The sequence below is a fragment of the Maylandia zebra genome, linkage group LG13, assembly GCF_041146795.1.
Source record: "Maylandia zebra isolate NMK-2024a linkage group LG13, Mzebra_GT3a, whole genome shotgun sequence".
Taxonomy (NCBI): Eukaryota; Metazoa; Chordata; class Actinopteri; order Cichliformes; family Cichlidae; genus Maylandia; species Maylandia zebra.
In genome coordinates this window covers 20,670,047-20,696,477 of record NC_135179.1, presented here as the reverse complement: position 1 = coordinate 20,696,477, position 26,431 = coordinate 20,670,047, and the positions used below count along the sequence as shown (strand labels likewise).

Below are 26,431 nucleotides of genomic sequence, written 5' to 3'. Positions count from 1 at the left end.
AACGGGCCTACTTTCGTGGTCCACATGCCTTCATTGATGGACGCAAAGTTGAGGAAAGACAGGAGAACTAAAAATGACAAAAACAAAAAATAGTGGAAACTTGTTCGCGGTCTGAGGAGCTCAGCATTTAGTACTTTTTTTTTTCTTCTTTTTCTCACGTGGTGAGTGATATTCTGTCTATAGTTCATGTTGAATGTTAACATTTGTTTTGGTTCTTTAAATGTTAGGGGTTTAAGAGAATCTGTTAAAAGAAAAGCCTTATTTTTGTACTGCAAAGGTAAAAAATCAAACTGTATTTTTCTACAAGAGACTCATTCATCTGACAGTGATGTATCTTTTTGGTCAAACCAATGGGGTAGCAAAATCCTGTTTAGCCATGGCTCAATGAGGTCGGGGGGTGTAGCAATTTTATTCAATAACTTTCCCGGGGATCTTGTAATACAACGAACTGACTTGAATGGTCATTGGTTGATTGCTGTAATGAGAGTTGAAAGTTTGTTTTTCATTTTAGTCAACGTTTATGGATATAACAATGAAAGTCAGAATAAAATTATGTTAGAAGATATAACTTCAAATATTTTTGAACTTAAAGGTCGATACCCTACAGAATACATTTTAATGGGTGGTGATTGGAATATGACTCCTGATGAATGGACTGATAGATGGCCCTCAAGGACAGGTAGACCACAAAAAAATAACCTAATTATAGAATTTTTGATTAATAACAACTTGACAGATATTTGGAGAGTAAGAAATCCAGAAATTAAGAGCTTTTCCTGGTTTAAACCAAATGGAGCTTGTAAATCTAGAATAGACTATTGGCTAGGAAGTGACATCATTCTTAGCCACACTGTAAAAGTTGCAATGTCAAATGCACCTCTATCTGATCATTGCTTTATTGAACTGTGCTTAGAATCGGAAATTAGACAATCAAATAAAAGAACTTATTGGAAGTTCAATGCCAAACTTTTACAAAATGAAGACTACTGCAACATAGTCAAAAAAATTATAAAAGATATTATGGCTGATCATCTAATTGTAGGATATATCAATAAATGGGAATTCATTAAATTCAAAATTAGAGAATTTAGTATTCAATTCAGTAAAAACATAAGTCAAAAGCAAAGAGAATATGAATGTAAATTATTCCAAGAAATTACTTATTGCTGTAGTAAAGATGATCTAAATACCCAAGAAAGGAGTAAACTTATGGAGTTGCAAACTAAATTAGATCAGCTCTACCTAAATAAAGCAGAAGGAGCTTTTGTGCGTTCACGGGCCAAGTGGATTGAGGAGGGGGAAAGAAATTCTTCATATTTTTTTAATTTAGAAAAGAGCAGACAGAAAAGAAATTTTATATCTTCTCTGTTAATTGATGGCATTGAATGTGACGACCCTAAAATTTTGGAGAATGAAACTTATACATTCTATTCCAATTTATACTCCTCACAGTTCTCCCAAGCAGATTGTGATGTCTTTTTTGATCAAATAGATAATCTGATCCCTAAAATTGATGAATCATTTAAGGAATTATGTGAATCTGACTTCAGAATTGAAGAGTTAGATGCATCTGTTAAGAAAATGGCACTTAATAAATCCCCTGGTCCAGATGGGCTTACAGTTAATTTCTTCCAATTTTTTTGGGAAGACTTACGGGAAATTTTATTCAAAGCTATACTGGCCAGTATTGAAAAGGGAGAATTGATGTCTAGCATGAAACAAGGATTAATTACATTAATTCCTAAACCAAACAAAGATAAACGACAATTGGATAACTTAAGGCCCATAACTTTATTAAATACAGATTATAAAATTTTCTCTAGCTCAGTTGCAACAAGGCTCAAACAAGGGGTTTCAAGTATAATTAGTGAGACACAATCGGGGTTTTTGAAAGACAGGAACATTCATAATAATATCAGATTGGTTTTAGACTTACTGGACTACAATGATCTGATTAGTGATGACAGTTTTATTCTTTTCTTGGACTTTTATAAAGCTTTCGATTCAGTAGAACATCCTTTTATTTTAGAAACACTAACTCGATTTGGATTTGGGGATAAATTTAGGAAGATAATAGATATACTGTATAATGATATAAATAGCTCTGTGTCATTAGGCTATGGCACTGGTAAAAGATTTAGCGTCAAAAGAGGAATTAGGCAAGGGTGTGGAAGCTCTCCGTTGTTGTTCATAATGGTTGTGGAGATGCTCGCAATTCTAATTAAAAACAGCAGCGTTGCCGGAATTGAGATTATGGACAATTCTTTAATAATTAGTCAACTTGCGGATGACACTACTCTTTTCTTAAAAAATGAACATCAGATTCCCCTGGTAAAACAAATAATCACTACATTCTCAAAAGCTTCAGGCTTAAAGTTAAATTTAAATAAATGTGAATTATTGGCATTAAAGGAGTGTAATTCACAATTACTGTACGATATAAAGGTGAAGAAGGAGGTAAAATATTTGGGCATCACAATTTCAAAAGATCACAAAGTCTTAGAAAAAGTAAATATTTTAGATAATGTTGACAAATGTAAGACAATCCTAAATAAGTGGTTACAAAGAGACATCACAATTTTTGGAAGAATATTATTAACCAAAATGGATAGTTTATCTAGATTTATATATCCAGCTTACTCTCTATCAATATCGAATAAAGTTATTAAAACAATTAATAGCTTGAATTTTAGTTTTAGTTGGAGGAATAAGTGCCATTATATATCTAAAGATGATTTGGTTAAACCATACATTGAAGGCGGTGGAAACGCAATTGATTTTGACATAATGAATGGTGTTTTGAAACTTAAATGGTTAAAATCCTTCCTAAATAATCCACACTCCATTTGGTTTTTTTATACCAAGTAAGGTCTTTAACACACTAGGGGGTATCGACTTTCTCCTAAAGTGTGACTTTGAAATTACTAAGCTACCTGCTAAACTCTCTGAATTCCATAAACAGGTCCTTCTTTATTGGAAAATGTTATTTAAACATAATTTCACTCCACATAATAGCCCAATTTGGAACAATAGATATATACTGATGAACAGAAAATCTATTTTTATTCAAGATTGGTTATCAAAAGGTGTTTGGGCAATTGCCCATTTTGTAGATGAGGAAGGACATGTTCTAGGACATCAAGATTTTTGCCAAAAGTTTAATATCCAATGTTCTAAAAGTAAATTTAATCGGGTTATAAAATCCATTCCATTGTCACTTAAAAACATAGTTGTAAATGATATAATATATTCTGACATCTCCCCCAAGTTAAGGCAATTATATATAGATGATATTCGATTTTGTGATGTTAAATGCAACAATAAGTTTCTTAGATCTTCATTAAGGAGTCTTTATTCTCCAAATTTACTTAGACGTAATTACATATTAAAAGATTTCCAAAGGGAAGAAATTGAAAAAATAAGAACTGATTATATCACCTTCCCTATCCCTCCTAAAGGGAAAGAAGTCCAATTTAAAATCTTGAATAAAATTTACCCGACAAATAGACTCCTTAGTGATGGATTCAAAATAGAAACGGGTAATTGTGTATTTTGTGAAACAGAAGAGGAGGATTTGGACCATCTATTCTTTTTGTGCAATTTTATACAAATATTTTGGTTGGATTTTCATACCTGGCTTTATTCCAGTGGGATTCAAATTACCCCATTTACCTTAAATATGATAATGTTTGGAGTGTTTTTGAAAGAAAAGAAAGCTAATTATGGTGTTAATGTGTTATTAATCTTGTGTAAGTATTTTATACATAAATGTCGCTTTTTTAAGATTAAACCAACACTGGCTCACTGGAAAAACGACCTAAACCTGTTGGTTAAATCTTTGACTTTAGTTAAAAAGAAAAAGGCTGCTTTTTTTGTTTCCTTTGTAGAAGATTTTGATTTAGTGAGTTAATAATCTGTTAATTTATGTGACCCCATCTTTATATTTTATTTTCACTATATATGAAAGTTGCTAATATGTAAGAAATGTTTATTCTCTGAATCTGTAATATATGGTGCATTTTGTTTGTATGTTTATATTACTAATAAAAAAAAAAAAAAAAAAAAAAAACCACTCCTGAAGCAGTTGATGTGCACTGAACAGAGGCGATGATAGAAACTGTTCAGTAGTGCGGACAGGCCAGGCTATAGCCGTTGTTGCTTCTTTTCATTATGCAAATACTAATCAAAAGCTCCACATGAAATCAATCTTCCTCTAACTCTCATCAAGAAAGGAAATGCATTTCCTAAAAAATGTTCCCAATAATCCGGTGCAAAAATTAAAAGCTGATAAAGCTATTCACATTCTGAATTGTTGCATTATGATAGTCTAGTGTAATCTTCACATCAGCCCAAGCAATTGGAGTAGCGCATGCATGACAAAGTGCTACAGTAATTCATTTAGCCTGCTAGGCAACCAGATGCACGAAACAACAGTTTTGGAGTTTTAGTTCTTATTAAACGCGTTCCTAATCCAGACCTGCAGAGGATCAATTATAGCTAGGCTTTGAGAGACCGCAGTCAATTTTTTTTTTCACCTCTCAGGTAATAGGCTATATAAAAACCATTTTCATTTTGTAGGAGAGGTTCAATTGTTTACACAAGATAATGACTCGCCTCGCTAATGAATATTTTGTTAAGCCTAATTAAATAATCAATCAAGCAGCCCCGTATCCCCGCCCTGACCTGCCACAGAGGGCCATCTCCTCAGCAGACAGGCACGCCTTCAGCCCTCAGCTTCTGATCACATTTCCTTAGCAACGTGTTTCCCCCGGTGTCGCTTAGACGGCTCAGCTGTCTTATTCCCCACGGAGATACACATCTCACCTCTGACTAGCAAATTCTCCAGAATGATGGTACAAGTCACCGTCCCAGGGCGGAACACCTTTGCAACTTAATGGTGAGCATATATCCCACCGGCACAGACGATGAAACGGCGTTAATTGCAAGTCAGCAGAGAGGTGTCTGCTGCACCGTTTCTGCATGCAGCAGATGGTCCATGTGTACTCCCTACTAGTAAGATTAGCCGTCCATAGTAAATCCTGGGCCTAGCATTTGCAGGATGGGGGCAGAGGGACGCGTTAGCTACATTTAATGCTAAGCTGTAGTTCAATCTTGTTGACGTAGCCTCTTTCATCTTTGCATTATGGGCGATCGTGGCTCAAGAGTTGGGAGTTCGCCTTGTAATCGGAAGGTTGCCGGTTCGAGCCCCGGCTTGGACGGTCTCGGTCGTTGTGTCCTTGGGCAAGACACTTCACCCACTGCCTACTGGTGGTGGTCAGAGGGCCCGGTGGCGCCAGTGTCCGGCAGCCTCACCTCTGTCAGTGCGCCCCAGGGTGGCTGTGGCTACAATGTAGCTTGCCATCACCAGTGTGTGAATGTGTGTGTGAATGGGTGGATGACTGGATATGTAAAGCGCTTTGGGGTCCTTAGGGACTAGTAAAGCGCTATATAAATACAGGCCATTTACCATATAATAACTTTTTAAAACTTCTCAAACTCTTAAGACAGATATAGGTTGTAGTAGTGTGCACAGTTATTATTATTATTGTTGTTGTTGTTAGTGTAAAAAAAAAAAAATCAATGTCTTTAAATTAGGAGAAATTACTTATGACCGGTGTTGAACCAAAAAGGTTTTTTGTATAATGTCATCCAGCACACCCTGAGGTGTTCAGTAATCAAAATGTGACATCACCATGGGGGGAAAATAGTAAGACATGCGCCACTTGTTAAAGCTGGCTAACTTTAGCAGCACACATTTTTATTTTAGTTCAAGTGAGTCACGTAGTTATGAAAATTGTCCACAAATCACCGGTTATGGTACATTTAGGATCCACGTGCAAATGGGATCTAAATCAAAAAGTTAAAAAAAAGATTTTTAAATAGATGTAACAGGAATAAACAAATGATCAATAAATGCAATAAGCTGGGAATTACCAGAGTGGACAGGATTAGAAATGAGAGTATCAGAGGGACAGCTGAGGTCGAGCACTTTGGAGAAAAAGAGGGACAAGGCTGAGATAGTCTGGGATAGTGGATTTACTGGACAAGGGATGTGGAATATGTAGCTGTTAGGCAGCAGGAAAAGAGGAAGACCACAGAGGAATTTGATGAAGGTAGAGAAGGAGGACATGCAGAGGGTTGTTGTGACAGAGCAGGATGCTAGGGATAGAGTGAGATGAAGGCAGATGCTTCGCTGTAAACCCACAAATAGTAAACCCACATTTAATTAAAAAATAAACAATACATTCAATGTAAGAACTCAGTTTTTTTTGTGTTTTTCCCCCTCGCACTAAAGAAAAATTTCACAAGCAAATATTTCAACAACGTAAGAGTTTCTTTTCTATTTTAAAATTGCAAAGAATTTGGGGATTTCATCATCTACATGGGATTATATTAAAAGTTTCATGGAATCTGTGTGCACAGGGCACAGTGTCAAAACCAATACCGAACAGGAGAATCACATTAAAACCTTAAGTGACTCTAGTGGAAATCCCTGGCTGGCTCAGCAGTGCTAATAAAAACTATACTGGCAGTTAACAGTATATAGCCGCACAGATATCAGCTATAACGAGTTAAAACCAGTTGAACTGCATATGAGCAAGATTCAGAAGGCAATTGGCTTTTCTGGGTCCCAAGTTCATTTAAGAAGTATTGAGGTGAAGTGGAAATAAAATAAAAAACCCTTTTTTGTAAGTTATGAATGATACTTTCTCTAGGTTAAAGATGAGTTTATTAGCTCTGTATGGTTTGGTGTGCTCATGGCATGGACAACTTGCACAACAACTTGCCTATTTAGGTCAAATGAAACCAAAACATGTTTTTCTGGTGATTAAAAAACTGATAAACATGAAACTATTCGTTGTATAAGATTTAAAACACAAATATGTTGTTTAGGGGAAAATACACTGTCTTAGGTATACTGTACACTCGTGTGAAGTTTTTAAGAGAAGAGTTGGTGGAGATGGAGAAGAGATTTTTGCTTGACCTCCAGCATCCACACCTAACATTAGCATGCCACAAGCTCTATATAGGTGACTCAGAACAAACAAGAAAAACTATGGATAAAAATAACTAAATAAACGAAACTCTCCAAAGCAATTTTCTGGTCTGCAGGTGTGCCACATATTCTGGATCATGATAACCAAGCTGCCTCACAGACGTGCCTGCAGTATTTCCTTCATGCAGAGCTCTTAGGGCTCTGCGTGGCAGAAAGTGTATATACTGCAAATCCCCAAAGCACTGCACAAGTGTTACAAACAAACAAAAACTCACAGCCTTAACTTATTGAGGTTCTCCTCCAGAGCCCCAAATAAACAGGAAACACTGTAGCCTATACAGGGGGGCTGGTGACTGATAAAGGTAGTGCCTAAAACAAACAAAAAAAGAGCAATTCATTTCAAGCTGGCAAAGCTGTTGTGCTGCTGGCTTTGGCCTAATTTAACCCATGGTTTGAGATATTACAGACTTGAAAACATTCTGCAGTTTTGCTTCTTTCAAATGTTGTTTAAGGTTTTAGAGAGTAAAGAAAGAACAAAAAAACTAGGTGTCTGTGAAGTTTAATTTCCTATGCACTTCTATAAGATAAAGGCCAGAACTGTATGACTTGTCTTCTCAGTATTACTTTACATGATTCAGGAAACAGACCTGAAATTTGAGTGAAAATTGGTTTTGCCTTTGGCATCAATCACTTCATTTAGAGTAAGAAAATTGATGTACGGGCTAATTTTCAGGGGGCTTTAGGCCTGGATGCTCATCATTGTTATAGGTGATTAGTGGCGATCCACACATCTACCCAGGGAGCACAAACGATCAGTCCAGCAGCGGCTGTGGCCAGTAGCCTGCTGGTGGTTCACTGCTGTTTCAGAGACATCCCGCTGCTGATATAGTAATAAAGCTGATTTGTATCAGTTTGAAGGTTATAAATAATAACCAAAGCTCCTTTTCTTCTTATTATTATTATTAAATGTAGCTGAAGTGTTTTGGCTTTGTAAATATGTTCACGAGCCGGTCTGTGTTCGAACCCACTTAATGATGGTGGCAGTTGACCTTTTTCTGCTCTAACCTACTCTGAAATGGGACAACATCTACCAAATCCATCACCACAGTGTTGACAAAAGTGAATTTAACAGTGAGTGGACAGAGAAATGAGTTCTGTGCCAGCTGCTTTAAAGTCTGTGTTTACTTCACAGTCAGACTTTCTCAGGTAAAATATCTGTTCCAGATTTTTTCTGTTGTTTTTTTTGTTTTGTTTTGTGTTGTTCACTCGGGAAGCTTTTAGAATGAATTGGTATGCTGATGACAAATGATGCTCTACCAAATATTGTCAAGTTGATAAAAGCCTACGAGTCTGTAATGCCGGTCATGAAGTTCATCTCATCGCATACCTCATGTGTGGCGATAAATTGAGAGATGATTTTCTTTCGCCTTCTGATTTAATCATTTCAGCAGATTCACTGTGGCACAGAGAGTTGCAAAAGACCCTTTCTTTGTTACGATGATCCTGAGGGACATGTTATGACAGAACAGCAGCAGATTTAATCAATGTAGGAGGCTTACAACTTGAATTCTAATTTAATTCAATTTAATTAATATGCCGTACAAATATAAACTTCCGATAAGTCATCTCCAGTCCCTATGCAGCGAGGGGGAAAAAGCAAAAAATACACTCAATACAGCACAATAGCAAACACCATCAGCATTCACTCACTGCAGCTGCCAGGCTGTGAAAAGTTCTGAGGAAATGATAATGAGAAATTACCATATACAAGGACGCTTACACTATTTATCTCAACAATGTTTGCCTCAACTTACACCTGTGCGTCCTCGTTCTTGCAGAAGTGCCATTGTACTGTAACTAGCAATTGTGCCTCAGTCACTAACCACCATCTTCATCACTGTCTGTGCATCGTGCTGACAGCTTAATGAGCCAAACTTTGCTACTTGTGAAGAAAACAAGAAAATGTAATCTTTCTCATTAGTTGGCAAGTTAGCAAATGTTTTCAGATGTGGCCTAGTTTCTGATCAAACTAAGCTTTGTTATGTCAAATGTCCTCTTTGATCCAGTTCATCTAACCCATCTTCATCTAACCTACAGCGCTGTGTTGACTATTTATTACCGAGTAAGCTCCTGATCTCTTTCTTGAGTCATTTGGTCAAGAAAGTGACATTAATTGGGGAAAATGTCCTTCATTTGGTAATCTTCACATTTAAGTTGCCTAAACCATTTATTTAAGAACAAAGGGAGCTGATTATGAAAATATTTTGTCGAGTAATTTTCTTTCAATCTCCGTATCAGCTATTGTAACCTGTGAGAGACAGCAATTGACATGTAACCTACCAGTATGATGCGATAATTCGTTGTGTCCTCCTCATGTCTCTCTCAGTCATCAGTCAAGCGAGGATTTACACAGCTCCCTTGATCCATTGCCCTCTACACACCTGCGTGATTGGCATCCTAAATTGTGGAGTGAACTGAGGTGCAATAATAGCAGGAGGCTGTTTGAGACAATTAGTTGACCCCCACAAGCATTACCTTGCTTCTGACCCCATGGCCCTTATTAGCTGAACCATTTCACTGTGTGGCCCACAGTTTAATCCTAATTGATCAATACCTTTAAGGCCTCTTAATATCCGAAGAGAACCTTCTGGTCTGTTTATTTAAGTGGACGCCAAACACTATAGATTGGCGTGGAAGTATGAATGAGTATCGAATGCAATTTTAGATGGATTTCGAATCAGATTTGGTCAAGATCAAGATGGATAAATGTCATTTAGAGTTTAAATGAAGTTAACTGCGCAGAGACCTATGGTTTAAACAGCTTCTCAATGTATTATGAGTTATGATAGTAATTTGGTATTGAAACAAATGTGCTGATTACAACCGTTCGGTTTACTTGCTTAATGTATTCTTTCTGAATTCCAGTGGAAATGTGGCAAATAGATAGTCTTTCCTGGCCTTAGTGTGCCTTCTGTTATCTTTTTACTCATTCTGCTTGTTGATGTTGTCAATTTACTGCCACATGCATGGTGGTATAAGGTGGTCTTCATTTCACTCCAACTTTGGGACAATTCATGGTGAGGCTGTTGGGGTGACCTGGGTCTTGTTATTATGTGGTAGTTGAGATATAAACAAGTGTACTGCAGCATACAGCATTATGCAGTGCATTATTGAATTGTAGCTGATACTGTGAAAGTCCAATTTCGATTCAGAGTATACAGTACATCCTGACCTCTTGCCTAAATCACATTACTGGTTACAGGCGACTGATAGCAGTAAACATAGCTGCCACTACTGTGCTACTACTAATAGACAAAAACACCTTACAGTGACACAGTATTAGATTCTGGTGTTGTGCTGTTTTTGGTAGTTTCAGGGTTGTTGTGGATAATTTACAGTACTCTTTATATAAGGCAAAAAAAGAGTTTGTACAATTCTAAGGAATTTGAAAGTCAGTATTTCGACCAATTTTATTAACTCTCTTAGGCTTCTTTGTAATTTCTTTAAGTACAGGTAGTCTTCAGGAATAGTTTTTAAAGGAAACTCAGAACTCTTTGGATGTCGGCTGCCTTTTGTTCTGCACTGGCAGTGTGTTTGAGAGCATTGCCATGCTGAAAAACAAAGCTGCTGCTAATCAGAGGCTTTAAATATGCTTTATGGTGGATATTGAAATCTGATGGTTCTTTTCGGTATTCATAATTCCATCCCAAACACCACTGGTGGACATGTAGCCAAACCAAACCACGACAGAACCAATGTGTTTTACAGGTGGCACTCACTCTTGTACCTCTCCAGTATATATTGATTTTGATTTGAACCAATTTTTAAAAAAATTTAGATTCATCACAGCACAGGACTGTAATGAATGAAGCAGCCAATGTCCAAAGAAAACCTTTAAAGGATCATTAAGAAGCCTGGAAAGCTGTTTCTCCAGACCACTTTAAAAATGAAAGAAAGTTTGACTCCATGGAATCAAATTGTAAAGAGTTTAGGGTTTACTCTGTACTTTTGTATTGTACTATCTATGTAAAACTCTGATTTCCAATTTTATTGACAATTTTGTTACCATGTTTTCATTTTTTTTTAAAATTTGTTTGATGTTTTTTAGTCTGTAACCCATTAAAGTTGTTTGTTAGCCACTTTTTTAAAACCAATATAAGAAATTCCATATCTTCACATGTCTTTTGAAACATTGTAGGCATGCGACAGGGATGCTTAACATACAGTGAGGCAAAAAAGTATTTAGTCAGCCACCGATTGTGCAAGTTCCCCCACTTAAAAGGACAGAGGTCAGTAATTTGCACCAGAGGTACACTTCAACTGTGAGAGACAGAATGTGAAAAAAAAATCCATGAATTCACATGGTAGGATTTGTAAAGAATTTATTCGTAAATCAGGGTGGAAAATAAGTATTTGGTCAATAACAAAAATACAACTCAATACTTTGTAACATAACCTTTGTTGGCAATAACAGAGGTCAAACGTTTACTATAGGTCTTTACCAGGTTTGCACACACAGTAGCTGGTATTTTGGCCCATTCCTCCATGCAGATCTTCTCGAGAGCAGTGATGTTTTGGGGCTGTCGCCGAGCAACACGGACTTTCAACTCCCGCCACAGATTTTCTATGGGGTTGAGGTCTGGAGACTGGCTAGGCCACTCCAGGACTTTCAAATGCTTCTTACGAAGCCACTCCTTTGTTGCCCGGGCGGTGTGTTTTGGATCATTGTCATGTTGGAAGACCCAGCCTCGTTTCATCTTCAAAGTTCTCACTGATGGAAGGAGGTTTTGGCTCAAAATCTCACGATACATGGCCCCATTCATTCTGTCCTTAACACGGATCAGTCGTCCTGTCCCCTTGGCAGAAAAACAGCCCCATAGCATGATGTTTCCATCCCCATGCTTCACAGTAGGTATGGTGTTCTTGGGATGCAACTCAGTATTCTTCTTCCTCCAAACACGACGAGTTGAGTTTATACCAAAAAGTTCTACTTTGGTTTCATCTGACCACATGACATTCTCCCAATCCTCTGCTGTATCATCCATGTGCTCTCTGGCAAACTTCAGACGGGCCTGGACATGCACTGGCTTCAGCAGCGGAACACGTCTGGCACTGCGGGATTTGATTCCCTGCCGTTGTAGTGTGTTACTGATGGTGACCTTTGTTACTTTGGTCCCAGCTCTCTGCAGGTCATTCACCAGGTCCCCCCGTGTGGTTCTGGGATCTTTGCTCACCGTTCTCATGATCATTTTGACCCCACGGGATGAGATCTTGCGTGGAGCCCCAGATCGAGGGAGATTATCAGTGGTCTTGTATGTCTTCCATTTTCTGATGATTGCTCCCACAGTTGATTTTTTTCACACCAAGCTGCTTGCCTATTGTAGATTCACTCTTCCCAGTCTGGTGCAGGTCTACAATACTTTTCCTGGTGTCCTTCGAAAGCTCTTTGGTCTTGGCCATGGCGGAGTTTGGAGTCTGACTGTTTGAGGCTGTAGACAGGTGTCTTTTATACAGATGATGAGTTCAAACAGGTGCCATTCATACAGGTAACGAGTGGGGGACAGAAAAGCTTCTTACAGAAGACGTTACAGGTCTGTGGGAGCCAGAGATTTTCCTTGTTTGAGGTGACCAAATACTTATTTTCCACCCTAATTTACGAATAAATTCTTTACAAATCCTACCATGTGGATTCATGGATTTTTTTTCACATTCTGTCTCTCACAGTTGAAGTGTACCTCTGGTGCAAATTACTGACCTCTGTCATCATTTTAAGTGGGGGAACTTGCACAATCGGTGGCTGACTAAATACTTTTTTGCCCCACTGTACTTTTACAACCTGTAAGCCAAGAGCAGCAGGCTTGACGATTCTCCAAATCCACAGTTTCATCTAATCAAGGATTAAACGTAATTGTGGATTAGAGTTTTGTTCCTACTGTGGTTATATTAATAAATGTAACAATGGAAAAATGTCAAAAGAAAAGAATATTTTGCAATGGCAATTGTTTTGATTTTATTGCAGTGGCACCAATCTGGGTTCTCAAGACATTTTCCATGGTAGAACACGTGCTTTATTTCTGCTTGTTTTCAATTTACAGGAGGTCCTGCTTCTGTACCTGTTGGTTGGCTGCCATTGATTCCGGGGGGAAAAAGCTTTTTTAAAATTACCCTTTTTAAAGCAATTTTTAAATCAGATTGACTGATGAGTCTATATGTCCGTTGTTGTTTTTTTATGTCCCAGTGGCCATTTAAAGGTAATTTAGATGAAAACTTTTGGCAACTTGCTTATTCACTTCCTGACCCAACCCTTTTAGGGATTTGTGTCTCCATCCAGTCTCGAACCAGGATTCCTTTGTGTATTATAATAACTTCCAAGTAAATACCTAAAACTTGCTTTTAGAAGAACTTGAATCATTAGTTCCAGTAGCAGCTCAAGATTCCTGGCATATTATGTAAACAGATCTGCTCAAAGTCTTTCTTTTTCAAAAAAAAAAAAAAGGTTTAATGTACAAATTAAATTTCTTTGAATATATATTGAGTTTTTTAAGAGCTTTTTCTATTATCTCATAATGACATTCATTGATTTCTTTTCTCCTGTTTTATAATTATGAGACGTTTGTGAGGTGCTTTGTTTTACAGTATAGTTACAATATTCTGGCAAGAATCTCAATCATGTGTTTTTTGGTGCTTTTACACTAAAACCAACAGACTGCCAAAATGACATCTTTTTACAACGCATCAGTGTCCTGTCTGTCTGGCCACTTTTTTTGCCACCACGAAATTGCCGGACCCAAAATTGGAACTACTGTAACTATGGAGAAGGATCACATCTGTCACATTTTCTCCCCACACACAATGACCACAACTTCTGCTATAGAACTCTAATGTACGGGTTTCATACTTTTTGAAGTGTAGGCTTATTCTCCAAAGGCACTGAAGCAGGACTGGCTCTTCACCAGCACCGCTCGCACCAGATAGAAAACATCAAAATGCTGAAAAAATAAAGGGATGCTCTGTTGCTATGAATGAATCCTTTCATATCTAATCTCCTTTGATTCATTGTCAATGTAAAAATACTGAACTTTAAATAAAAGTTAATTAAAAAACGAATAACTACATGTAAATGGCCATTGCACAGGTGCTGGTAATTATTATTCTGCAATCACTAAACCTATCCCACATTTTGTCTTCTTTTATTAAAATTTTAATTCAATATTTTTTTTTCACAAATCAGCTGACAGGTTTCCAATTTGTTCGGTGAAACACAATAGTCATCCTCATCTCGTGTAAATGAAGTCTTCTGGGTCCCCACAGAACCCCCAAGACAATACTTGCAATCTCATTCATTTTATCACTCCCTCTTCTATTGATATTGGTGTTCCATATTCAGCGTTTTATTACTTATCGCCATGCAGTTATTCATATCAGCCCTTGTGAGCTGATCAAGAAGCAGAGTTTTTCTTGCAGCGAGGCTTCTCTACTTTGTTGTTTTATCTGGCGCACACGTATGAAAAAGGCCTGAGGGAGGAAGACAATGCTGTCTGCTTTAACTCATCTCGCTGCCTGACACTGAGGTATCAGGCACCAGCAGGGGAGAGAGAATATTTTATCTGACATTGTCACTCTCTGTAGAAACCTCCGGGAGGCTGAGGCTGCTGTGACACACTTGGTGGTCAGCAGCACTGCATATGATTATAACAGTTCCTGCTACCCTCGCAGAAACCATAGGTCTGTGGTGTTATTGTAAAATGAAATCTTCATAATAACAGCATGGGCTCAGTCACTTCTAGTGCTCTGGGTAAAGTTTTAAGCAGCAACAGTGTGTAGCCGTAAAACATATTTTAAAAAATCTCTTTGTTTTCTTCAGGCGATTGCTACTCTGGTGGACTTTGGAGTAAAGCATCACATAAAGTCGTTCTTTAAAGTCCCAAACTGATTTGGATTAAATACAGAGAAAGAGGAGACATGAGATCGTCATTGTTTCACGTGAGTCTCATTTTTGTGGCCATTCATATGATCCACTGCCAAATCCTTTGCAACAGGCAACCTTCAACCGAATGGCACCTTAAAAAAAACACCATCCAAATGAATTGGACTCTAATAGGGAACATCTGCAGGAGTGTTTCTGAGTGTTGGGATTCCCAGCAGGGAGACGAGTCAAGTGAGCAGCCTTTCAACTTCCCACAGATATGCCCACTTCAGCTACAACATGGAGACAAACTGCTGATGTCTGCTGATGAAACACTCAAGTCATATGGCATCAAACTCCTAAATGTGTCAAAAGAGAACTTTGAAAGCTGTTCTGCAACAGGACAGAGAGAAGATCAGTTTCTCTTCCCTCACAACATAAATGAAAGAGAGCAAGTCGATGCCAGGTGGCTCATGCCGGGTCACCGTTATTTTATTGCGCTGCACGAAGGAGACACGCAGCTGTGCACGCTAGGTTTGAGGCTGAACGTCACAGTTAAAACCCAACTTTGTCGGAGCTCCCCGATGCTTCGACTTTGTTCGGGGAACGGTGTCTGTCAAACAGGAGTCGGAGAGAGTGCATTCCACTGTCGATGTCACCACAAGTATTCTGGGAGGTTTTGTGAAAAGTTTGATGCTTGTTTGGATAACCCCTGTGAAAACAAAGGAGTCTGTTTGAGCAATGGATCGACAGATCCACACTACAGAACATATAAGTGTCTGTGTCCTCCACATTTTACAGGTGAGCACAAATGTCACTGATCCCATTTAATGAGTTCTCGTAATTGTTTGAATAAGGGCTTGGTCAGAGCATCTAAAAATAGTCCTATACATCACTTGTGGCTGTAACATGTTGCATTTGCTACAAAATCAAAGTTTGTAGAAGAAGTGTTTCTGAGAGACGTACTCATGTGCTGAAAGAACGTAAAAGCAGCTTCTCAATTATGGATTTATTGAACACATCAAGTTAATGTTTTTCACCATAACCCTCCGACACACTCATGTAATGCAAACAGAATAAATTTTTACATTGCTTGCATTCCAGATGACTTCCTTTTTTAAGCTCCTTGCTGAATTATCTACAGTAATGACTTTTTTTCTTTAACAAAATTAAAATCAAAGGCATTAGACCTCCGTGCATGCAAGCAAACTTGATTCTGCTCATCTACTGTTTTTTTCTGTGCCTGGTCCTCTGTGAATAATCATCTAATGGGCTGTTTGTTTTAGGGGTTAACTGCTCTGAAATCATTGGGAAAGCAAACTGTGACAGCATCTGTGAAAATGGGACATGCCTTCAAATATCACCTGCATCCTTCAAATGCATCTGTGACAATGGTTTCTCTGGTAAGCATCTCTTATTTTAGAAGGCTGTTTATATAACGTAGATGGACTGTCTGGCTCAGTAACAATGAAGAGCTGCTCTTTAAACAGCATGTCACAGTTTTAATCACTACCAAGCAAATCACACAGTTTACTGCAATTCTGTATACAAAGCACAATGGAAAGTGTTTTTCCCTCACCTCCCAGAACCATGTAATTTCCCTCAAACAGGAGGGCTATCTTCAAATCATCATAAATCATAAAAAGATCAGCATTTCCTTGTGGGCTATAAACTTGATCCCACTCGATGTTATATTTGTCATCATAATATATGAAGGGGCCACTTCAAATCAAATACCTCATATTACAACCAGTGATGTGCCGCTCTAAAGGGCCTGGGCTATACTGCTAGCTAACGGAGCATGCCGGAGTTAATAAAATAAAGGTTTACGGCAATCAGGTAAAATGTAATTTATAGTGTATTGTTTCTGCTGAGAGCGCAAAGATAAAAATGAATGTTATTCAGTGCTCGTTATTTGAAGAATAAGTCCCATTTATGATAGTATTTATAATTGCATTTTACAGGTGGCACACATCAGGCTTCCAAGTTCAGGATAAAACGAACGCATCACTTTTTTCGGTCACAACAGAAACAACACGTGATGTAAAGTTGATACACATTAATATACATCTGAGAACTGGATATAGTTATGTGGAAATCCATCACTTTTCTTCTGCTCTGCTCATATTCACAGAGACAAATTGCATGGTTATATTATATTTAGGCTTAGGGTTAAAGTAGCTGATCCCCGTCTCTAAGAATCACTTACAAAAGCAAATCAAAGAGCATTGTGACACATTTTTCACTCCCAGCCAAGACCATCCACTTCAGAGACAGTGCTGGACGCTCATGTATAGGCGCTGAGTGGGACTTTTGCTGTGGCGAAGATGTATGGCACATTAGTGATTCGCTCATTATTTAGTCTCATCCGCTGTATTTTTGTATAGTCGGGTCAATCGTTATCACACACAAATGGTTACAAGACCTAGATGCTCTTCGGGCTGCCCTCGATATCACTCTCTGCTGTAAAAATCAAGCCTGCAATGAACTTTCTGGAGTAAAATCTCCAAGTGGCTTTTCACATTGATTCATTGTTTTGTTTGGAGCACAATTTGTCCTGGCAGCATTCTTGAAGTGTCACAGCTTCGCCTTTCGAGTCCAGCCCATGCTTTCAGCTTATTATTTTAGAGATGTTGTTTCAAGGTTACTTCCAGTACTGTTTGGCATATTCTTTTTTCTTTATAACAAGAGATTATTAAGGCCATACAAAAGAAGGAGAAAAAAAAAGTCATTTTAAAAGGTATTCTCGGATGTTTTGTGAAATGGCTTTGAAGATTTAAAAGAGAAAAAGATTACTGTAGCAAGATTACAGGATAATTTTCAAAATCTTTGAAAGAGGAAATTATCACTTTGCCTTCATCCCCTTGTTGGTAGTGAATGCCAGATACCTGCTGAATTGAATACTGAATATTTTCGATCAGGTAGAGGACATTATACTTATGTTAGTTCCTTAATGCAACACCGGTGGACTAGACTGTATGTTAAATTTGGTTCACATGAACTTTATCATATTTTCCTTTTATTCAAGTCTGAATTGCTCTTTGAAATGTAACTTTTTTCTCTAACTACAGCATTAGGAGTGAAACTAGTGGGGAAAAAAAGAGTCAAATGATTTTTGTGTTAGCTGTTTTTTGCTCTTGTTTTGTTTTGTTTCATGTAAAAGAAGCATTTTGCAAGCCTTTTAACCCAAGCTGTCAGTGATGACAGTATAATGATCACCAGCTACTTACATTTGTTAAAACCAAATAGTTGGCCCTATTAAAGAAAACATCTGCCCTTGTTTGAAGTCAAATAGATAATTCCTATAATTTCCATCAGAAACAAATTGTGGACTTACATGCTCTGACTGCTTTTGCAGCTTCTTGTAATTGGCTTTAATTGCTGCTGCTCCCTCAAATAAGCAGACTCCACTGGGTGCTTTCGCACAGTCATGGTGTCTTGGTGTCCCATCAGCTTCTTGGGAGTTCTGTAGAGCTCGTGCTTCCTTTACCTCCCTGCTGCAGTTGGCTCATTAATCAAGTGGAAGTTAGTGGCTGCTCCAGTGCTGGCTGCCCTCACAGGCCAAAGTCTATGCGCAGAGAATAATGAGCCAAACTCATGGGATGTTTCAAATGAGATTTTCTTTTGATTTGACTGTCTTCTACTCTACCTCTAGGGCATTTGTTGTTAAGTATTACCATCTTTATAAGACCATTTTCATTTGGAATATGGTGTTAATTGTTTCTAAAATCTTGTTGGTAATAAAGCCAAGTTTTGTAAGTTTAATTTGGTGTATATATGCAGTCATTAGCCTTGTTAAACTGTTTTAATTAGGCATTGACATGCTGGTGTTTTATGCATATTAGATGGATGCAATTCAAAGTCACTGCAGAAACAATGGTGTTTTAGATGAGAGCACAAATGTAAATGACTGTAATAAATATATAAACCATCGTCGGTGTTAACTAACATTGTTAGAATTTTACAGAGGGAATTATCATTATTATGCTTCATTAATACATATGAGAGATGGAAATTCTACAGGAAAGCAGTTTGTAGAGGTGCAGCTTTGAGTGGACCAGTTTTGAAAACTCAATTTCTGATGTAAAATGAGCTGAAGCAAAAAGCAAACTCTGAAGTTGGGTACAGTAAGATTGATGCCCACAGAGGAGGCTAGGAGGAGCCTCTGGGACATGAGCACTTGTATCAGCAGGGGGATTAAAGAAAATATGCAAAAAAAGAAGTCACTAGAAAGATAAATGTGTAGGTGTCATGTGAGAAAGGAAAAAAAAAAAACCTCACAAGGGAATAACATCAAAATTTATTCACCTTGACCTTGCAGTGATTTCAGTCTAATTTTATCCTTTGTGCACAATATCACTGCAGCATTACTTTGTCCCTGGTTAAGTTCACAGTTGTGAAATTAAACTGCTGGCTAGAGCTTAGGTCAAAGTTACTTTATCTAAGAAAATGCTTACAATATGCTGAAAGCTGTGGCGCTCACTACTTAGTAAAATGCATGTTTATCAGTTAAAAATCTGTGTTAACTTTAATTTGGTGTATATCAAATGATGTATAAATAATAATAAAAAATAACACTGTGTTGTGCGCATAAAAAAATTTAATAATACAGCAGAATTTAATTAATAAACTTGTATACTTTTTAAAAAATAAAAAATAAAATGAGAACAGTGAAATATGAGAATAAAAATAAAATAGTATTTGAGCTGTAGTATAAAACTGTTCCAGGACATTTACCATGCGTTAATAAAAATCGATACAGCAGTTTACTGTGAGATTTTGTGTGACAATATTATATTGATACAAGGGCACTAAATATAGATATTTAATTAAATAAGTTAAAATACTCTGAAAATACTGCGAACTACAGGGTTCATCTCATGCGCCACCATCCTGAGGTAACGTTAGCTGAGCAAACTTAGATTAAATCACAGCAACCAAAAACAAACGAACACAAAAAAATCATCCAACACACTGGGACGCCTGATAGGAAGGAACCTGTCTACAAACAGTCGCAGTCTGACTTTGACTGACTGCAATCGCTGACTGAAGTTTTGTAAATAATTGCCATCTAATTTATAAATGTAGGCATATTCCTAACATGTTGCCATCAGTCTGAATCAATCTTTGGCTGCCATCTGGTTGTATTCTGGTTATAATTCAATAAAACAGGAAGGTTGCTGAGCACAAATGTAATAGTAAAATATGATTTTTTGTTAAATGTGAACTTCTGCCTATATAGACAGCAACAGATATGTAATTTTAAGCAGTATATTACAGGTAAATGCTGTATTTTTTTTTTTAAAATATTACATTTAACTGTGAACATCACCCCATTCCATCTAATGGTACCATTTATGTCAGGTTTGCAGCAACAACATAAGAAAAAGTAATAATAAGTTCCATAGTCTTATCTTATTGAATAACACAGATATTGTCATAGTTTAACTTTGAGGGTATAAATTGCAGGTGAAAAAAGGTGATAAATCACAATATGTGTTATTTCAATAATCGGCATATCACAAAATGTTGAAAAAACTGCAATAAACAAAGAAAATAAAAATAATAAAAATGAATAATAATAAATAAAACAACAATAATAATAAAATTACAAACCTATGTGGCATAACCCACATACACAAACATGGAGAAACTGTCAGGAATAATCACAGACCAGATATTTTCCTCACATTTTTTATTCTCATAAAAACCAGACTGCTTTTAATTAGCTCGGGTTTATCCCACATTTAATTATATTACTAGTGAGGCTTTTTACAGTGTTATCAAACAACTATTTTTCCTGTTTATGCTGTGTGGCCTGATTTAATGGGATGTCAGCGGCGCTGTATGGCACAAGCACAAATTTAAATACACACACACAGCAGGAAGCATATTACCCTGAGACTGAGGCAGTTCTCCATCATGCGGGCTAAACGGAAAAAAAAAAACAAGAGGAGGCAATGCAATCCACTCCATCTTTATAGCTTTCAGGGGAAAAAAATTGATTTTTAGGTGAAGAGTTCCCAATAATTTGTGTTTGGCGCTGCAGGTTTGGTTTCCCTGAGGCGAATATGATATAAAATGATTATTTCACTCTGTACAGACACAAGACTGCTGTAAACTACAAGTAGAGTTAAACAACTCAAGTGACAGCTGTTATTATACTGCTAGTTTGTGATTTTTCATATCTGAATAACTTGAGAGTTTTACTTTTGACTCATTGTTTTGACTTTGGTGGGAACATCATCCTACCAATTTAGGATAGTAAATCAACAGAATAACAAGACGCGGTGACTCTGTGTACAGTCGGTCTTGCATCAAGTTTATTTGTGGGAGCATCTTTTTACAGTGTGTGAATGTGTGTGTGAATTGGTGGATGACTGAATGTAGTGTAAAGCGCTTTGGGGTCCTTAGGGACTAAGTAAAGCGCTATACAAATGCAGGCCATTTACCATTTATTTACCATTTTTAATGTTATGCATGCATAGTGCCGGGAAATGGCCCTACACATGCCACTACCCTGTGTAAATGATTAAACCTGTCAGTCACCCCTTCTTTCTTGGATTCTAAATCACGTCTGCATTTCATTTCTGGTGTGAAAATTCTTTGAAGTCATTCCATGCTTGTTAATTTCCATGTTTAATATTTGAGATTCAAGAGTATACAGAATAGTTAAATTCATGCTATGCTAAGAACGCCAGTAGACGCAGTATAGTTTCTAAATAAAAGTGCAGTAATCTATTTTGCTGGTTTTGCAGGCCCACCGTGTGAGAAGAGGAAAGCCTCCTGTGACCCAAATCCATGTAGAAATGGTGGTACATGTGAAGAGAGTCCCACAGGATTTGTTTGCCATTGTCCGGAACGATTTGCGGGCCTCTACTGCGAATCTCGAGTTAACTTCGATTGCAAGTCGTACCCATGTCAGGAGGAACAAATGTGCACTGCAGGGGATCGCGTGAGGACTTTATTTCCCTTATTTGTTTTCCCTCAGTGGGACGTAAACAAGAAATGGCACATGAAAATTAATAGTGTCTTGAAGCGAGATCAAATGCCTTCATTCTAAAAGCTCCGGGAGCAATTAATATTTCCCGGTGAAGATGAGCTGTGGGAAAGGGTGTCTGCTTTCTCTAACATTTTGATTGAATGACCCAGTCCATATTTAAGTGCCAGTTTGAAATGGCTCTCATCAGAACCTTTTTGTAATTGGATGCCTGCTGCAATTTGCACCTTTCACGGGAAATGCTAGTATACTCATACATTTTGCAGAGGTGGTAGTGTTTCTAATGCTCTAGAGGATACTCTGGGAAAAATACAGCAGTGGTCTAATTGTCTTTCTCTACGACCTTTGTTTTGTTCATTACAGTTTGCCAAGTGCACTACACATTTTCGAGACCCACCTAAGGATACCCGAGCAGAGAAGAGTAAAGAGGACATTTATCAACATAATGCACATTATTGCTGCTGCTTGACATATATATTTTTTCCTAGAAGCATAATCTGTTTAACTTTGAATTACAAGAACATTAACATTTGTTAGCCTCTCATATCTAAAAACCATATTAAAACAAATGTAAAACCTATTATTTATTTAGATTATATTTAATGAAAGTGTAGAAGTCTGTAGCAAATATAACTGTGACTCAATGAAGGCCCATTTTTATCACTACAGTGATTTGCTCTTTTATTGATAATGTTCCGTGTTCCTACACTTGGAAATCGAATGTACCTTTTGTGTAATTTAAGCGTCCTATCCCAGGCTTGCAGGTGATCTAGGTTGTATTGCTTCTCCCATGCAGGGCTCTGAATGTGTCTGTGCAGATGGTAGTGCGGCCACAGCGTGCAAGAGGCAGAACAGCCTATGTAGTCCATCACCATGTTTGAACAATTCCACCTGTGTGTCCAGGGGAAATGATTACATCTGCAGGTAAGAGGGAGATCTAATAATAGGAACATCAGAGTCTCTTCTTGAAGATGATTCGCGTTTCTTATGAATGTGTCTCCCTCTGAGAATGAATAAAAATGTGATTTTTTTTTTCCACCTTTTGATGTGAGGAGGATTTAAAGCGGTTTTAAAAGCTCCAGGAAGTCATTGTTGAGAGTTGAAACAGAGACTTAAATGCTTTTCCTATGAAAACGTTTCCATTTCATGCCATTCATTTCTGCCATCTTTCAAGATATCCAGATATTAAACTGTACCAGACCACAAAACAGATAAACTGGTTTAATTTGTTTATCAGATAACAACTCTCACACAAGAAATTTGACTAAATAAGAACCAAATATAATACAAATATAGGGAAGTGTATATTTGGCATATTATACAGTATAGTTAATTTGATTCACATTAGAGCTTGATTTGGTATGATACGCTAACATCGCTAAGCATTTCAGAAAATGGGTAAAAAATGCTAACCTGATTAGCGACAGCCCCTGTCTTTATCAGAATCAGATCATGCGGAAAACTGAATTAGAATCCCAGAAATCTCGTATAAAGAAACAACACAGGATTGCTTGTTAGTGCTTAAAGCTCAAGGTGAATTGATTTTGATGACACTGACCGCCTCTCAACAGATGTCTGAGTGGGTTTTCTGGGAAGAATTGTGAAGAAATAATTGACTACTGCAGTCTGCTCAATATCAGCTGCCTAAATGAGGGATTGTGCTTGAGTGTAATTGGCGGATATCAGGTAAGTAATTCAAGGTTTCAGTCATAATGAAATGCAATAAAGCCCACGAAATATGACTCATGACGCATACAGAGTCGACGCAGCGTGAACTCATTCATAAGTGTTGTTAGGATTCATAAAATAAATGTTCTGTTTCGGTAGTAAGATTTTTAAAAATCTTTTTTGTGATAAAAACATGGGAGTGGTCCACTCTTCGTTATTGCATTTGATCATTTCCAGAGTAATATTGATCTAAATGGTGTATTGTAACCTTTTGCACTTTTCAGAAATTTGAGCATGTTGACCTTCCTGTGAATCTGTTTGGTGTGTGGCTTTTTTGTTAGCAAGTATTCATTTTTAGACTATAAAATCTGCTTTAATGATGCAACAGTTATGCACTGGATCGATTGTAATGATGAATGCTTCAGAATGGCAGCTATTGCGTGATGTTCTTACAGTTGTCCCTGAATATAAAGTACATGCAGTACAAATACAGAGATAAGACCTGGTTTAGACATGTTTAAATGTTTGGGGGGTTTTCTAATGTTGTCTATATGACAGTGAAATACAAAGAGAATTACAGAAACATCAGTGGTAGTTCTATGACTACAGAAAGCAGTAATCCAATTCTAAGTCATTAAATCCTGGTGTATATGTGGAAGCTTTGTTCAGACTGACAGGTCCGGGTCTAATTTGCCTCCCAGTTTCTCAGTCTTCTCAAATGTCTGCATTTTTTACAACACCTGAGAGTGCTCTGTAATGCCCCATAGCTCCTAATTATTCTCCATCAGTCTTGTTCCATTAGACCACTGATAGGGTTCTTTATCTACGATCTGCTTTTACATGCTTTATGTTGGTGCACGTTTGGTCAGAGATAGTCAAAAATTGTTGCTAACTGCAAGTGCAAGTTTTTCTTTTAATGTTTTCTTATATTTTTGTGACTTTTAGGGTTTGAATGTGAATAAATATTTACTGTGGGTAGTAATAAAATGGTTAGTGTGTCGTGTAGAAGCTCCATATGCACAACTAGAGATAACATAAAAATCATTTTAATGCTAGATATAGAGAGTAGTGTTTGTGTTTTTTCTCTTTGTAACACCTCGTGTTTGTGACAAAGAAACATCTGAGGTGCACATTTAGAGTGAAACCCTGTTTTAGCTTATTTGGATCAGATTTTTCTTATTGTCCATCCAGGATTTTAGTCTTCACAACTGCGTAATTGAATTTGCGTTAATGAAAAGGCAAAAAAAAAAAAAAAAAAAAAAAAAAGTACTATGAATTTTTATTTAAAGCTGTTCACTGAGTTCTGACTGTCAAAAATTATATTAATCTCCATTATATCGTGGTGATGGTAGAAATCTTGGTTGAAAACGTCTCAAAGCCAATTAAACCATCTTTAATATCTCTCGAAGTAATTTTTGGTGAACTGAAATTTATTTGAAGCTGTGATTTGTTCATTCATCTCCAGGCTCAAAATGTGCACGATTCAATGATTTCTCTCTAATACAGTGTGCTCTGTATGATACATTTTATTATAGATTGATGTATACTCTACTATATTACTGATCTTATGAATAATTTTCTGCATTCCTGCAGTGTGTTTGTGCCCGGGGTTGGGTTGGAGAATATTGTCAATATGTGGGTGATGCCTGTCAGATAAAGCCAAACAGCTGTTTGAATGGGGCAACATGCATTGCAACAAATCAGCCAACATCTCCCCCTCAGTACTCCTGCAAATGTCCCCTTGGCTTTACAGGTGAGATATCTTTGTTTTATTATCTCTTTTTGTTCCTTTTCAGTGAGTCTGTCCATCTGTCTCCTGGCAACAGACTTCTGTCTCCTAATTTGTACACACAGTTGTGGAATGCCGGTTATGGGATGAGGAATGACTGATTCCTTAACCTTAATGTTTGGGGAAAATCTGATGTAAAACTGGCAGAGGCTGACAGATACATGGTGTTGACATTTCTTGACATCTTGTTATATAAGCACCAACCAAAGTCAAGACACACAAAGCCACGGAGTGCTATCGTTTTCTGAATATTTTACTATTTTAAGATAGCCAATCCGCAGTCCACATGGACATGGAGCTTTCATGCTAAGAGCAAATCATAAATTATACATTTTGACTTTTGTTGGTGGTTTAAAGCAAAAGGCATAAAATCCATAAAGAACTTATGAGATGCTCATGTATTCCATTAAAAGTACATAACTGGTATCATGCTTGAATGTCGTCTATAGTGACAGAAAATGTTTTTTTTCTTCTGTTTTCTTTGTTTTTTCTCATTAACTGGCAAGTGTGCATTAAAATTTTATGTCACATAAAACCACTTTGATAGGGAAATCTACTCTCCACTGTCACTTTGTCATAGAAGCAATGCATTATGCATAGCTAGCAAAAAAAGACATACAAACATGGTCAAGGTGTTCATGAAGAGTTCAGACATCAGTCGATCATGTTACATATTTGTAGACGCACAATGTTAACCCAGCTGGCTCAAGGGCTGCTGTTCCATAGCTGACCTCTGACCTCCCGGGGGAGTAGAACAAAAATAAAAAACAAAGAAAACATCCCTGGGGTGACCTATACATTTTTTTATTTGCGGTAGTAGTATTAGTACCATTTGTTCTCAATCTGCTGCACTACCTGATGTAGCCTAGAGGCAAAACTTTTTTAACTTTGTCTAGAGAAGCACAAAACTAGCAGCTACCGCTAAGAACATAAGTGTTCTTGTCTCCCAAGTGGAAATTAATTCTACAATATCTAATTCAGGCCAGAGATTGGTGGTAAATCACAAGCCAAGCACAGATTTAAAGCAAAATCCAGTAATATTTGCGATATGACATTTTTATTTGTTTTACC

General features: G+C 37.3%; 1 protein-coding gene across 5 annotated transcripts in view; it reads left to right on the top strand.

Moving 5' to 3' along the window:
* Window positions 1-4,758: 4,758 nt before the first annotated feature.
* eys (eyes shut homolog) overlaps window positions 4,759-26,431 on the top strand; it is a 177,394-nt gene continuing 155,721 nt past the window's right edge. For 4 of the 5 annotated variants that reach the window (XM_076891743.1, XM_076891744.1, XM_076891742.1 and 1 more), the window contains exons 1-7: window positions 4,759-4,897; window positions 14,862-15,704; window positions 16,190-16,306; window positions 21,662-21,858; window positions 22,700-22,827; window positions 23,475-23,589; window positions 25,165-25,324. In XM_076891743.1, the coding sequence (XP_076747858.1) occupies window positions 14,960-15,704; window positions 16,190-16,306; window positions 21,662-21,858; window positions 22,700-22,827; window positions 23,475-23,589; window positions 25,165-25,324 (1,462 nt within the window). In that variant the 5' untranslated portion in view covers window positions 4,759-4,897; window positions 14,862-14,959. Of the gene's footprint in view, window positions 4,898-14,861; window positions 15,705-16,189; window positions 16,307-21,661; window positions 21,859-22,266; window positions 22,325-22,699; window positions 22,828-23,474; window positions 23,590-25,164; window positions 25,325-26,431 lie in introns of those variants that run through there. The other variant, XM_023153088.2, reaches the window with a different exon arrangement.